Raw genomic sequence first — 15,756 nt, 5'->3', positions numbered from 1 at the left:
TAAGCTTCCATCTTAGGAAACTAGAAAATAAAACAGCAAATTCAGCCCAAAGTAAGCAGAAAAAAAATGCAATAAAAACTAAAACAGGAATCAATGAAATTGAAAACAGAAAAATAGTAGAGAAAAAGCAATACAGTCAAAAGCTGGTTCTTCGAAAAGGTCAACAAGATTGAGAAGCTTGTAGCCAGACTGACCAAGAGAAAAAGAGAGTAAACAAAATTACTCATATCAGAAATTAGAGATGAGCCATTGCTACTGACCTCATGGACATTAAAAGGATAATAAAAAGTATTATGAACAACTCTATGGCCACAAATTTGATTACTTAGATAAAATGAACAAATTCCATGGCTTGTTTTTAATGAATAGGATATGGCAAAAGTGATGGGATCTCACTTCTGAGATTAAGTTATAAAAAGACTGCATCTGTCCTCTTGGGATCTCTCTCTCTCTCTCTCTCTCTCTCTCTCTCTCCAGCTACCATGCTGTGAGGAGACTCAGGAAGCCTACGGATAGGTCCACGTGACAAAGAATCAAAGCCTAACAACAGCCACATGAGTTAGCTTAGAAATGGGTCTTCTTTGGCCTGTCAACAACCATGTAAAAGAGCTTGGAAGTAGACCTCTTACCCTACTTGAGCCTTCAAATGAGACTGCAACCCTAGATGAGAACTTGGGTGCAACCTCATAAGAAACTTTGAGCCAGAGGCACCTAACTAAGCCATGCCTGGATTTCAGACCCATAGAAACTGATATGATAAATGTTTGTTGTTTTTAGCTGCTATGTTTTGGGGAAATTTGTTACACAGAAATAGATAACTACTACATACTCTTTGACCAAGAAATTCTACTTCAGTGTTTCCATACTAGAGCAATTTATTTCAGTCCTTTTCACATCAGAACATATATTTAAAATGCTATCAGCTCACTGGAATAAACAGACAGTGTGCTCTTGGCCAGAGGCAACAATCTCTAGGGGCAGCTGCTGAAGCCAAAACTACCTTCCTGGAGAGCTAAGGGGATCAATATATCAGAACACTTATAACTCAGTTGGGAAGCTCTGCCCTGAAGAAACTCTTCTATGTAGGCACAAGGAGCCATGCACTAGGATGTTCATTGAATCCTCACTTATAATTGCACAAAACAGAAACAGTAGGAAAAGAGATAAATTAGATAACTTATGCAAAAGAAGTCCATACAATAATATGTTATAGTAATATATTGGATAATTGATACAGTAATATTCAGCAGTTAAAATGCATGACTTAGGTCTACAGGTATCAAAATTGCTGAGTTTCAAAAAACAATAGAGTGAAAATCTAAGTTACAAAAGTATATATTTATAATGATACCATCTGCATAATTTAAATACATGAAACAAAATTGTGTATTGGTCACAGATATATATATGTAAATATATATTATATATCTGTATAATATATACATACATATATACACGTATACATATATATATACACACACACACAAACATGAACAAGACGAGAACACATCAACTTCCAAATGAGGCTTATTTTCAAGAGAGAGGTCAAGTGAATAGGATGAAGTGAGGGCTTCATCTGTACTATTTTGTTTCAAAAACAGAAGGATCTGAGGATCTGGAGAAAATAAAATTTGCTCAATCCATGTGACAGGTGCATTCAAATGTGTATTTTATACTCTACTTTTCTGTATAGTTGACATATTTAAATATATTTTTATAAAGAAAATGTATCCTCTCTTGAGTCCAAAAATACATATACGAGCTGGGCACAGTGGCTCACGCTTGTAACTCTAGCACTTTGGGAGACCAATGCAGGTGGATTGCTTGAGATCAGGAGTTCAAGACCAGCCTGGTCAACATGGTGAAACCCCATCTCTACCAAAAAATACAAAAACTAGCTGGGTGTGGTGGTGCGCACCTGCAGTCCCAGCAACTCAGAAGGCTGAGGCAGGAGAATTGCTTGAACTCGGGAGGTGGAGGTTGCAGTGAGCCAAGATTTTACCACTGTACTCCAGCCTGGGTGACAGAGCAAGACTCTGTCTCAAAAAACAAAAATACATATACATTCGGTATATTGTATTGTCCCATTTCCTCATATTGTTATTTATTTTGCAGTCTATTTGATTTATCTGTACCATAAGAAATGAGGTGAAGTTTCCCATCATAATTGCAGACTTCCTGATCTCTCTTTATATTTCTAACAGTATTTGCTTTATATATTTTGAAACTACATTGTTTGACACATAAATTTTTGTGACTATCATATGCTTTTTTTTTAAATGCACTGTTCTGCAACATGCTTTTTTTCACTTAATATATTTATATTAGACCAGTACATATATACTTGCCTTATTTCTTTCTTTCTTTTTTTTTTTTTTTTTTTTTGAGACAGGGTCTATTGCCCAGGCTGGATTGCAGTGGCGCAATCTTGGCTCACTGCAGCCTCCACCTCCTGGGCTCAAGTGATTCTCCCACCTCAGCCTCCCAAGTAGCTGGGACTACAGGCACATACCATTGTGCCAGGGAAATTTTTACATTTTTTTGTAGAGATGGGGTTTCACCATATTGTCCAGGCTGGTCTCAGACTCCTGGGCTCAAGCAGTCCTCCTGCCTTGGTCTCCCAAAGTGCTGCGATTACAGGTGTCAACCACCATGTCTGTACATGCGCCACCATGCAACATGTTTAAATAAATTTAAACAATTTATTTGTTGAGAAGAATTAAAGTTGTTTACATTATCTTGCTACACTCCTATTCACATATCTTTCTCCACTTGTGTGTCTTAATAGAACACACAATAGAGCAATTGACTAGAAGTAGAATTGCTAGATGAAAATGTATCTCCATTAAAAAAATTTGATAGTTTCAGATTTCTCACCAATGAAGTTCTATTATTATTATTATTATCATCATCATTTTGAGACAGCATCTTGCTTGGTTGTCCAGGCTGGAGTGCAGTGGCGTGATCTTCACTCACTTCAGCCTCAACCTCCTGGGCTCACACAATCCTCCTGCCTCAGCCTCCTAAGTAGTTGGGACTACAGGCACACACCACCAGCTTGTCATATCTTTCTCAGTGAATAAAACAACCTGTTTTGTTCTCTTTAGTTCTTTTTACTTTGAGTTCTCGATGTTTAGGATATTGATATTGTTACGAGTTTCTTTCCTCCTTCCTTTTCTTCCTTTTTTTTTTTTTTTTGCTTCTTTCCTTCCCTCATTCCCTCTCTCCTTTTTTTCTGCTAGTATTTTACTCTCATATATTTTTTATTCCTATTTCTGCTTTAGGTGAAACTCACATAAATAGAATATAACTTGGCTTTTGAAAACAAAATGCTCAAAATAAGAGTTTGGTTTTTATTAGGAGATGTTAACCCATAATGCATGCTGATATATTTGGATTCCTGCATTTTTGTTTTCTTTTTGCATCCTTTTTTTTGCACCCCCCCCCAGCAACATTTCTTGGCCTTTGTTAAGAATGAGTTTTTCTCTTTGTTCCACATATTATTACTTTAATGGTTTGAAAGTTATACATTTTATTTCTATTATGTTGTTACCCCTAAGATTTTTGTTCTATTATGCATTTTGTTTCCAGTAAGAACAAAACTTTGTTACTGTTGTGAACATGGGAAATGTTTAGATTGGCTGTAAATATTAGAGTTCCATTATAAAGCGCAATTTAAAGACTTCAGAATTCAGTAAAATGGTATAAATCCAAAAGGCATAACTACAATATTTTTTAACTGCAATGCAATACCAGAATATGAACCTGTGTTGTGTCTTATGATCTCTTGGGATAGAGAAGCTTGGTTTTGTGATTAGCAGCAACAAATTCAACATAAACAGCTTCAATTTGCTTTAACCATCAGGTTAAAAAAAATTTAAGCTTACTGCAACCCTAAATATAGTTTCGCAGTTTTAATACTTTCGGTACAACCATAACACGTAACATAGGATGTGATGTAGTAACGTAATTACTCTCACATTGGACTTAATCAGAAAGAATTTGCAGATTTTATTTTATTTATAAAAAAAACCAGAAGGGAATATAGCTAAATGTTTAACATTAGTTAAAGCTGGGTGTTTGTGACATTTTTCGCTGTCCTTTTCTGTATCCTTGACGATTTCATCATTTAAGATGAAATAATGCTTTCGGGCCCACCCTGATTTGTGGAGAGCAGCTGCCGCCCCCGCCACATCAAGGGGGCGGGCTCCAGCTGACTTCACAATCACTTCCGCCGCCGCAGTCGCCGCCCGCCCCGCTGCTGTCTGGCGGGGGAGGAGCTCGAGACCGGGAGCAGCGGCTCTGGCGGTCGTGGCGGTCGGAGATCCGAGAGCTCTGCTTCTCTGAAAAGCGTGTGGCTTTCTGGACTTGGTGAGTGAAAGGCTGATTGTTTCCTCGATTCATCCGGGCGCTGGCGGTGGCGCGAGTGGCCGGGCGCGGGGCGAGTGGCCGGGCACGGGGGCGAGGATTTTGGGGGGTTCCTGGGAACTGCTTTTCAGGTTCGCCCCTCGGGAAGGGGTGGGGCGGACGCGGGACCTGACTGCAGAGTGAGGCCCATGCCCTCCATCGGCCTGTTCTGGGGCCACATCCTCCGCTGCCGGAACCCCTTTGGTGTGGCGCGGTCCCCACTCGAGTGGCTTTCATCGCTCTTGGGAGGGCAGTGGTGGTCGCGGCCCTCTCCCACTTCTCCCTGCCTCTCCTCCCCTCTCCTTCCTTCTTCCCTCCTCGGCCCCTTTGCGGAGCACTCCGTGGCTTTTCTTCCCATATTTTGCTGTTGTTTTGCCAAATGGTAAATGGTTAAGATTTTTAGGTAAAAATACTGTTCCCAGGGAAAAAATTGTAAGGAAAAAATAATTATTCTCAGGGAAAACTAGACCCACGCACGCCCTTTTCTTTCATTTTCCCTCTCCCCTGCCACATCGGTTTGGGTCTCCCCGTTTGAGCTGATGGCCTTTTCCCACCTCTTATTATGACATTGCGTCCCCCCCTACCCCCCACCCCCAGTGTCTCGCGAGCACGCGCCCCCGCACAGAAGCCTTTCATTGTAGCCCCCTCCTTGCCCCTCCATCCGCAAGGTTCCAGTGCGTCCCCTCCCCCGCGCATGCGCAGGCACACGCAGCACACACCCTCTCACACACCCTCACACCCTCTCATGCCTTCCCCCTCCTCTATCCGCCTACCACATACACACCTCTAGCACCGGCCCCCTCCCTGCTCGGCCTCTGCGTGCTCTCGCGAACACATGCCTATTCACACACCCCCTCCGGCTGCCCTCCTTCTTCCTTCCTGTTATATACACACATAAGGACATCTTTCTATCGCTGGCCAGTGACATACATATGTAGCCACATGTGCTCATTCATACCCCCTTCTCAAATGCTCTCCTCTATTGCTCTCTCTGCCACGTGTGTCAGACACAGCTCTCTTTTGCTGGTCCCCGAGGTGCACACACTCACACTCACATAAATCCTTCTATGGGGACACCACCTGCCTCCCTACTTGCCATATCCACACAGGCAGGCATCGTTCTTTGATTGCCCGCCTCTGTTCCATCCACCTCAAGCACATCCCTCTCCAGTGCTGCGCACCCCCCACCCCCGCTTCCATTTGTGCCTGCTGCATTTGCTCACACTGACATTTCTCCATTGTTGCCTCTCATTTTGGCTAACATACACACACACAAACTCTCAGACACTCCTCTCCATTGCCAACCATACACTCCCCTGCCTGTGACATACACATAAACATGGGCATCCTTCTGTAGTTTCAGCTGCCTCACATACAGCTACACACACAAACACCTTCCCTTTCCTCATACATACACGCACCCCTCTCCTCCAAAGCCACCCCACCCATGCCTGTCATTTTCATACCCACATCCAGAATGGGTCTCATTCTAACACTCATACCCTTTCCCCCTACAAACATAAACATCCCTCTGTCCCCTTCCACCTGTCCCTCTCCTCTTGATAGACAGACACATAGGCACTCGTGCACACACAGCGATCTGTATTTTCCACTCTATTCCAATTTGCATTTCTCCTGTATGTCTGCAGCACTCAGAAAAACGCAGACACCCCATAAAAAAACCTACAGCAGTCTTTCCTTTCCCCACGTTGCATAATTCCACAGTACTTCACCCACCTTCCAAGTGTCCAGTCACCCCCCAACCTTCCATCAGATTCTCCTCTAAGTCTGGCTTTCCTGCAAACCCAGTCTTGTAATCATTTTGCCAACATTAAAAATGTGTTCCAGGTCTACACCTGACAGTCACTGGAATGCTACTCCAGGCCTTAGAAGAAAGTGAAACTCATTTTAAAGGCCCCTTATTCTTTCTGTTACCTGCCTGCTGAAGTGAAAATAAATCTCCCTGCTCCTTTATTCTAAACTGATTTTACTTTCCCATCTCAAAAACGTGTGCAGGGAGCAGGAGCCCTCCTACCCGAGCCCCAGCTGTATTGGAAACCCTCCTAAGTCAGAGTGATGGGTCAGGAATCTAGCAAGCCTGTATGGCCCAATCCAACAGGAGGGTATCAGTCCAATACAGGTAGGAGGTATGGAAGAAGGCATGCTTATGTCAGTTTCAGGCCACCCACGAGCCAGCGGGAAAGGATTGCCAGCCAGAGAAAGACAAACTCCGAAGTCCCAATGCACAGATCAGCCCCCAGTCAAACCACCAAGAGGAGCCGATCGCCATTTTCCACTACTCGTCGTAGTTGGGACGACAGCGAGAGTTCAGGAACCAACCTGAATATTGATAATGAGGACTATTCCAGGTATCCGCCAAGAGAGTACAGAGCTTCGGGTAGCAGAAGAGGAATGGCCTATGGACATATTGACTCTTATGGGGCAGATGATAGTGAGGAGGAGGGGGCTGGGCCTGTTGAGCGACCGCCAGTGAGAGGGAAAACTGGCAAGTTTAAAGATGATAAGCTGTATGACCCAGAGAAAGGGGCAAGGTCTTTGGCTGGGCCACCTCCACAGTTCTCTAGTTTTAGCCATGATGTGAGAGAGGAGCGAGACAAGTTAGACCCAGTCCCTGCAGCAAGATGCTCAGCTAGCAGAGCTGACTTCCTGCCACAAAGTAGTGTGGCCTCACAGTCATCTTCTGCTGAAGGCAAGGTGGCTACAAAAGGTGACAACTTGGAGAGGGAGAGAAGGGAGCAAAATTTACCTGCACGTCCCAGCAGGGCTCCTGTGAGTATTTGTGGTGGTGGGGAAAACACCTCAAAGAGTGCAGAGGAACCTGTGGTCAGGCCCAAAATCAGAAACCTGGCAAGTCCAAACTGCGTGAAACCAAAAATTTTTTTTGATACTGATGATGATGATGATATGCCACACAGTACTTCCAGGTGGAGGGATACCGCCAATGACAATGAAGGCCACTCGGATGGCCTGGCAAGAAGAGGGAGAGGCGAGAGTTCAAGTGGCTATTCTGAGCCAAAGTACCCTGAAGACAAACGGGAAACAAGGAGTGACCAAGTGAAACCAGAAAAGGTGCCGAGACGACGACGCACCATGGCCGACCCTGACTTCTGGACGCACAGTGATGATTACTACAAATACTGCGACGAAGACTCTGACAGTGACAAAGAGTGGATTGCTGCTCTGCGTCGGAAGTATCGAAGCCGAGAGCAAACCCTGTCCTCCAGTGGCGAAAGCTGGGAGACTCTGCCGGGGAAAGAAGAGCGGGAACCTCCACAGGCTAAGGTGAGTGCCAGCACTGGCACCAGCCCCGGCCCCGGTGCTAGTGCCAGTGCCGGGGCTGGCGCCGGGGCCAGTGCTGGCAGCAATGGCAGCAATGGCAGCAATTACCTTGAAGAAGTTCGAGAACCATCTCTTCAGGAAGAACAGGCATCCCTGGAAGAAGGAGAAATTCCTTGGCTCCAGTACAATGAGAATGACAGTAGCAGTGAGGGGGATAATGATTCTGGTCACGAGTTGATGCAACCTGGGGTATTCATGCTGGATGGAAACAACAACCTTGAAGATGACTCCAGTGTGAGTGAAGACCTAGAAGTGGATTGGAGCCTCTTTGATGGATTTGCAGATGGGTTAGGAGTGGCTGAAGCCATTTCCTACGTGGATCCTCAGTTCCTCACCTACATGGCACTTGAAGAACGCCTGGCCCAGGCAATGGAAACTGCCCTTGCGCACTTGGAGTCTCTCGCAGTGGATGTAGAGGTGGCCAATCCACCAGCAAGCAAGGAGAGCATTGACGCTCTTCCCGAGATCCTAGTCACTGAAGATCATGGCGCAGTTGGTCAGGAGATGTGCTGCCCCATCTGCTGTAGCGAATATGTGAAGGGGGAGGTGGCAACTGAGCTGCCGTGCCACCACTATTTCCACAAGCCGTGTGTGTCCATCTGGCTTCAGAAGTCAGGCACCTGCCCCGTGTGCCGCTGCATGTTCCCTCCCCCACTCTAAAGACCAAGGCTGTTTACTCCTGGTCTGATTATTTTCCCCATCTGAAATCCACAATACTGCAGGAGCCCTCTTGAAATTAACAATGGAAACAAAAGCAATCAGTCAGTTAGCCTAAACCTATTGATTCCTCGTGATTATTTCCAATGTGAAAACAGTTGTGTATGATTGCATTAAAAATCATATCATCTTTTAGAGGTTAGAAAAGGGAAAACTAAACTTTCTAAATGCTACTTGAGATTGCAGTAAGAAGATATGTTTTCTAACCTGAAAGTTAAATCGCATTTGTTTTCTTCAGTAGAATGTGTTGCTGTTACTTGTAATGTCAAGTTTATCTGTTAAATATGTCCAAAAGGCAAAATAATTTTTGTTGCATGTTATGGGTCGATGTTCCTGTAATTGCAGTGCCGTAAAAGCTTATTAAAGTTGTTCTTTTGGTTTTACATGGTATAATGGAATTTTTTGGTTTTGTCTGAAGCAGTGGTACTGAATGACTTTATAATTGATCCCTTGCATTTGCATCAAAAGCTTTAGTTTCACTGGGGATGCTGACTTCAACAATTGCAAAAAAAAAAAAAAAAAAAAAAAAAATGAGGGCAGTGACTTTAAAAGTAGGAATAAAGTGTATGGTTGTCCAACTACTGCAGGGGAAAAGGTCAAATAGATGAAGAAGGAAGAAAAGAAAGAAGGAAAGAAAGAAACAATAAGAAAGCATGGTAAAGAAAAAAAACAATGGTAGGATTAAGTCCAAACTGAATGTAGGGATGAATGAGTTAAAATCACCTTTGAGAAAACAGAAACTCTCAGAGGGAATGGGTCCAAAAAAATAAAGCTATATGCCAATTTTATAGCTTAACACAGTGACACAGATAGGAATTGAAAAAATATGCCACACAAGTGCTACAGGAAAATACAGGTACTCACCTACACAGAGTGAACAGGTTTTAACATTTAGCTATATTTGCTTCAGAGATGTCTCTGTCTGTCTGTCTGTCTGTCTCTCTCTCTCCCCCTTGCCACCCCTCTCTTCTCTCTCTCTCTCCAATAAATAATTTTTTTTTAGGCACAGGTGAAGTTCCTCAGCCCATAATATTTACCTTCTTTCTTACACAGAGGTAAGCACTACCCAGAAAATGGTGTGTTTACTTCTTGTCTATGTCTTTAGACATATATATGAGTGTGTGTTTGTATGTATATGTGTGTATATAAATATTCATAATCAAAGAGTATTAATGTTTTTTAAATGGATATAATTGATAGACTGTATATATCATTTTGCAACTTGAATTTTAAACTCAACAGTGTTTTGGAGACAGCCATTTTGATACATGTCGATCTAGTTCATGCAGTTTAACTGCTGTATACAAAATATTTAATTGTATGAATTACCACACCTTATTTATCCATTTCCCTACTGGTGAACATTTAGGTTCTTCCCAGCATTTTGCAGCAATGAACATACTAAACAGATGTGCTTTTGTGTACATGTGTGAAGTTCTCTAGAGGTAAGTATATGGAAGTGAAATTTCTGGGTCCTAGGGTTTGAGCATCTTCACCCCAACTAGATATAGCCAAATTGCTTTCCAAAGTCGTTGTACTTGTTCATGCTCCTGCTAATAGTTTCTGAGTGCTATTTCTGCGCATCTCCAACAGGCTGGATGTTGTTCATGTTCAACCTGACTCATAATCGGTGACATGTAATTTAACACACCAATGAAACATATTACATCTATCAGAAGCCAATAGCTTTTCTTCATGATAATATCTAGTTTAGGCTAGGAAGAGATGAAATGAGAAGACTCATGGGGTTGGTGTGCATATAAACAATAGCAGTCTTTTTGGAGAACAGTTTGGGTAGTAGCTATCTATCAACATATTCAAATGGTGCATGTCCTTCAGCCTAACCTGGGTTCCTTGCTACTATGGAATTAAAACTACGCAGCAGTTAAAAGTTGGATGTACTGATATGAAAAGATCTCCAAGACAGTGTTAAGTAAAGAAAGCATAGCGTAGAGCAACACGTACAGTGTGTAAAATAAAACTTACAAAACCAAATTTTATATGAAAATGCTTAAGAATGTCTGGAAGGCGACATGCCTAACTAATGGCAGGGGTTACCTCTAGGGAGGGACGGAGGATTGGGGGAAAGCAGTCAGGAAGGAGGCTTTTGTTTTTCACTTGAAATAATGAATTTGCTTCATATTTTTTACAGTGTCAGTGCATTTTCATGAATATTATTACAACAAAATAAGCAAAATCAAAAATTTTTCCAACTTAGAAAAAGCAAGATGTCATTCTTCTCTCACTGCAAGTACAGAAACGTGGGTTGAAACTGCAGCTCTTTTTTCTGCAACTGGTCAAGCTGATATTTATGACTTCATCCCTCACAAGTCATTCTAGGTTTCCCCTTGGCCTTCAGCCAGCACCTTAGCTGGTTATGGAGGCTCAGGAGTCTGAGTCCTTGGAGAACCCTTTTAGGGTGGGGTTTTGGAGGTTTGCCATTAACCTTTGCTGTGCTCCGACTGGCACCACCTAAGGAGGTATTTTAGGAGCACGCTTGGGTCCTAATCATCTTCCTTTCTGTTGCTATTGCATAGCAGTGACCCTAATTTGCCTTTTAGTCAGAATTAGTCTCTGCACAGAAAGGAACACTTACCCGGTGCTCAAAGCCCCCTGCTGGTGTGTTGGAGCAACCTGCTACTGCAGTGTCTTGGTGGACTTGAGGCGTGCTCTACCAGGAAAGCCCACAGGCCCCAAGACCTGTACTCCTGGGGCCCTGAGCAGCTGCGACTTGGACCTGGGACGTCAACTAAGCCCATCATACGCTTGTACCCAGTACTTTAAGGCTGGAGGGAGAAAGTCAGAGAAGTGGGGGTCCTGAATCATTTTGTCCCTGTACTGCTGTGGTGATGACGTTGGTGGCAGCAGGGGCGGCAGCAGCGGTGGTACAGGGCGGCAGTGATGTGGGTCCCGTGCTGACAGTGCTGGCGGCCAATAGCTCCTATGGCAGGATGTGGCTGTGTCCTTGGCTGCCCAGTTCCCTTGCTCCTGCCAGTTTCTGATTCTCCAGCCTCTCTGACAATTCCCCAAGCTCCTCCATAGCTTTCCAATAAAACTTTTCTGATTCAATTAAACTAGCATTGGTTTCTGTTGTTTGTAACTAGGAACCCCAAGTGGCACACTTGCCAACACCATAGCCCACTTTTGTGACTGTTTTCCTCATCATATGAGATATTCCACATGGCCAAGGGTCAGATAATTTCTGTTTATGATGCAGTGGACCTGTCATTGGCACCCGGGGCCATGGTTTTAGAACAGCAGGCCTCAGGGGCCTCCAGATATGAAGCAGTCATTTATGAGAGTAAGTTGTTTGGATGTTCATTGAAGGTATCACCCACCACAATTTACTTCTGGGTTTCTGGTCTTGTTTTCTGGCTGTGAAATAAAAAGCCCCAGATTTGGTCAATCATTTGAGGCATAAAGCACTACATCTTGCAAGAGAGCACTGTAACTTCTGAGGTGGTCTCCCCAGCTGGCACTACAGCTGAACCATTAGAAGGCTCTTACTGTGCCCTAAGGCCCTACCCTTCTCTTAGCCCTTTGTTTCAGTGAAACCCTTCCATGGAAGTGCCTAAGGACCTCTGACCTGAAATGTCCTTTTCAGCTCTGTTTAAATTTTATTCATCCTTTAAAAAGTTCATCTGTGGCCGGGCGCGGTGGCTCACGCCTGTAATCCCAGCACTTTGGGAGGCCGAGGTGAACTGATCACGAGGTCAGGAGTTTGAGACCAGCCTGACCAACGTGGTGAAACCCCGTCTCTACTAAAAATACAAAAATTAGCCGGGCATGGTGGTGGGGCGCCTGTAGTCCCAGCTACTCGGGAGGCTGAGGCAGAAGAATGGCTTGAACCCAGGAGGTGGAAGTTGCAGTGAGCCAAGATCGCACCACTGCACTCCAGCCTGGGCAACAGAGCAAGACTCCATTTCAAAAAAAAAACAAAAAACAAAAACAACAACAACAAAAAACCTCATTTGCCAGCTCCTGAAAAGAAAAATTCAATATCCCCTAGCTCCTTTCCTCTCTGTGTCTCCCATCTCTAAGTTCTTAAGGTCAAAAGCTATGTGTGAGCCATTTCTACAGTCCTGGCATGCACTGCTTGGCACAAAAGTGTTCAGCAACACTTGGTGACAGGGTGAATAGATTCCTCTCCCAAGGTAGGCTCAGGCAGGGGCTGTGTTCAGAGAACCCAGTAGGAGTCATGGGGCTTGGACCAAGCTTAGCCCCACTCCCACCCCCAGCCTCTGAAGGCCCTGACGCCCCCTTCCCCTCCTGCCATCCTCTCAACCCTCAACCTCTATCCCATTTTCTGTTTGTCCTGTGGAATCCCCAGTGTGTCAGAGGCTGTTCTCATGCCCAAAGCCTGTGGAGAGAAGGTGGCGTTTATCTGAAGATGGAGAAATACATGGCAACAAGTCTCAGCACAGCCTTCTTTGGCCCGGATTGAACCTCTGAAAAACATGAAGCTGATAGGGTGTTTGCCGACATGGTCCCAGCCTTGCACAAGGTCTGGGGTGGAGCAAGCCAGGTTCTGGGACCTCTGGGCAACCCTTTCAGCCTGCCTTGGCATTTGCCTCTGCAGCCTGGAGCTTAGTAGCTAGGCCCATTGCTGTGGGTTTTGCTGATCCCTGGAGGTCCCCCTTCCTCCTGTTTCCTCCCTGTGTACTTCACTATCCCAAGAAGGGTGGTAAAACATTAGTGAGACTTCACAGTCTCTCACATTTGGATAAGATTTCCCCAGACCCCTTTGCATTCACTGATTTCACTGGACCCCGCCATCAACCCCAGGTGAGTGGTAAGGAGACCAACGTTCAGAAAGGTGATGGCATTTTGAAGACAGAGCAAGAGCGTGTTTGCTTGGTGGGGGAGGGCACCAGAGATGTCTTCTCCCCATCCATCCTAGTCCCACCGTGGTGGGGAGCATGCGGGGATCTGGACGTCAGTGTAGAAGCCCCAACTGGCTGCAGCTAGACCCCATTCAGGCACTCTGGTCGTAAGCACTGTGTGCCACCTGCCTCCAAGCAGAGCACTGTGGGACCAGGGCAAGAGCAGCTCAGGGGCACACAGACAACAGAAGTCAGGCACTTCGGTAGGAGAAAGAGGAAAAACAAGACACATACATAGAAGAATTCTTCCATGGGAACTGAGGACTAGGAGACAGTGTCTACTCATAGTCAGAGGTGTGTGACTAAAGCAGGGCCTGGGGGCCAGCCTGAAGGGAATCAGGGACTGGGCCACCAAACACATGGATACAGATCTGCAGGGACCCAGGGAACCAAGCCCAAGGCTCTGCTCAGTCAGGACCATGCTCGCATTGCATTCAGCAAACACATTTCTGCCCACTCTTGCACTCAAAGATGGAGGTTCAGAGCTGGCTAGTTTAGTTCAACAAATATTGATTGAGCTTCTGCCTGTGGTGTGTTCAGTTGGGGCCTGTGAGAGATGAGTAGGGCTTAGTCCTTCCCTCAAAAAGCTCATAGTCTAGTGTGGGAGACAGACAAACATAGGTTTGCCACATTCTTTGTAAAAGGCAACGTGGAGGCAGGCACAGGGTGACCTGAGAGCAAAGAGCGTGGCTGGCCCAGCTGGGAGGGGGCTGGGCCTCAGAGGCACCAAACAGGTAAGGAAAGGGAGTGTAGGATGGGCCCTTTCTACGTTGTCTTTGTGGGGTTGTCTTTGACAGTGGGGGTGTCAATTGTTACCATTTGTTTGAAGGGCCCTTTAGTAAAATGTATTAACATTTAAAATCCACATACTTTCTGACCCAGCAATTCCAGTAGTAGGAATTTATGCTACATGTGCAAAAGCACAAGGTTGTTTTTACAAGTATCTTTATTGTTGCATTGTTTGTAGTAGCAAGAGACAGAAAGGCATTTAAATGTCCATTACTAGGGGCCCGGTTTAAAAAATTATGGCACAGCCATCAGATACTTCGCTAGACAGCCTGTACCCAGCATGAGGCACATCCACAGTTATTGCCGTGCAACAGTATCAAAAAATCAAGAAGTTACAAAAGCAAGGCGTCCAACAGTGGGCAGTTATTATCATTCACGATTCACAAAAGACACATATTCATTTGTACTAACCAATATACGGAATATCTCAGGAAAGATGATATATAAGAAACAGGGGCCAAAGTGAGGGACAAGAGGAGCCTCACTTCTCACTGTATGCTCTTTTTCCCTTCTGGAGTTTTTGTTATGTTAATTTGATTGTTTTTATTTTTGTTCGTTTTCTTTTTTTTTTTTTTTACCATGTGCATACATGACAGAGACAGAGAAAGAGGGAGGGAGGGAGAAAAAAGGGCAGAAATCTCAGGCAAAGGGGCCTGAATGAACAAAGGCCTGGAGGTATGAAACAGTACCGTGTGTGTGTGTGTGTGTTGTGCATGTGAGACCCTGAGTTGTGAAAGAAAGACCCTCCCACGTGACATCTAGTAATGTAGTAATGAAGTGGGGAGTCTATTGTCAGGATATAAATGGGAAAACGCCAGTCGAGACTTTCAGCTACAAGGCCAGGCCCCCGGTGGGGAACCAGAAATTTTGGCTCCAGCAGGTCTCCAAGGGAGAAGAACTGCAGTCGAGCTGGCCTCATGAAGATATGATGTGGGGGCTGGAAGGTGGCCCAGCACTCAAAGCAGGTCCACCATGATCTCAGGTATGTAAAAGAGATCTTCACATTGTATATGTGCATAATAAAAAGATTATCAGGAAACCTACCATGAAGTTAGCTAACAGTGGTTCTCTCTCAGTGGTGGGATATAGGTAATTTTAAGTGTCTTTCCTTTTTAAGGGCATTTCTTAAATTCTCTTCAACAAGCAGATGATTGGGGAGAAATAATTAAAAGACAATTCAAATGTTGCTCGAACACTGACTGAAACCTCTCAGGCCAGGATCTTCCTGAGGGAAGCCAAGCGGGCCCTCGTTGGCCACCCGGGTCCTATGTTGGAGTTGCAAAGAGGCTTTGCACCCAGGCAGTGTCGCCTAGTGGAACGACCACAGCATTTGGAGTCAGACCTGGGTCTGAAGCAGTTTTAGTGCTAATTAACTGTGAGTCTTGATCAAGCATATGCCCTCTCTCAGCTTTGGTTTGCTTATTTATAAAATGGGACCCCCAAAAAAAATCCCTATCCCATAGAGTGGTGGGAATGAGCAAATGAAATGACAGACAGACAAAATATACTATACCATCTTAATGGGACTGTTGTTGTTTGTTGTTGTTTTTGCTAGCTCTTTTTTTTCTGGGCTGGAGCAGTAGGAGCTCAAGGTTCAGAA

The 15,756-nt window shown here is 44.6% G+C and overlaps 1 protein-coding gene across 4 annotated transcripts; it reads left to right on the top strand.

Annotated features, from left to right (window-relative positions):
• The first annotated feature begins 4,173 nt into the window (after positions 1 to 4,173).
• Positions 4,174 to 8,867, top strand: PJA1 (praja ring finger ubiquitin ligase 1). Of its 4 annotated transcripts, none has more exons than XM_054472450.1 (2): positions 4,174 to 4,371; positions 6,582 to 8,867. In XM_054472450.1, the coding sequence occupies exon 2, from the start codon at positions 6,649 to 6,651 to the stop codon at positions 8,425 to 8,427; it is 1,779 nt and encodes a 592-aa protein (XP_054328425.1). In that variant the 5' UTR covers positions 4,174 to 4,371; positions 6,582 to 6,648; the 3' UTR covers positions 8,428 to 8,867. The 4 variants fall into 4 exon arrangements, with proteins under 4 accessions (XP_054328425.1, XP_054328424.1, XP_063516779.1 ...); XM_054472449.2 differs by having other exon boundaries at positions 4,222 to 4,371; positions 6,256 to 8,867; XM_063660709.1 differs by having other exon boundaries at positions 4,234 to 4,371; positions 6,424 to 8,867.
• Positions 8,868 to 15,756: the final 6,889 nt, after the last annotated feature.

This window comes from Pongo pygmaeus, chromosome X, assembly GCF_028885625.2.
Source record: "Pongo pygmaeus isolate AG05252 chromosome X, NHGRI_mPonPyg2-v2.0_pri, whole genome shotgun sequence".
Classification (NCBI taxonomy): domain Eukaryota; kingdom Metazoa; phylum Chordata; class Mammalia; order Primates; family Hominidae; genus Pongo; species Pongo pygmaeus.
Note: the sequence above shows the minus strand (reverse complement) of the source record. Positions and strands in the feature narration are given on the sequence as shown.

Bases quoted from the DNA above. Each gene is read 5' to 3' on its own strand.
- PJA1 (XM_054472449.2), top strand. From the start codon at position 6,484: ATGGGTCAGGAATCTAGCAAGCCTGTATGGCCCAATCCAACAGGAGGG.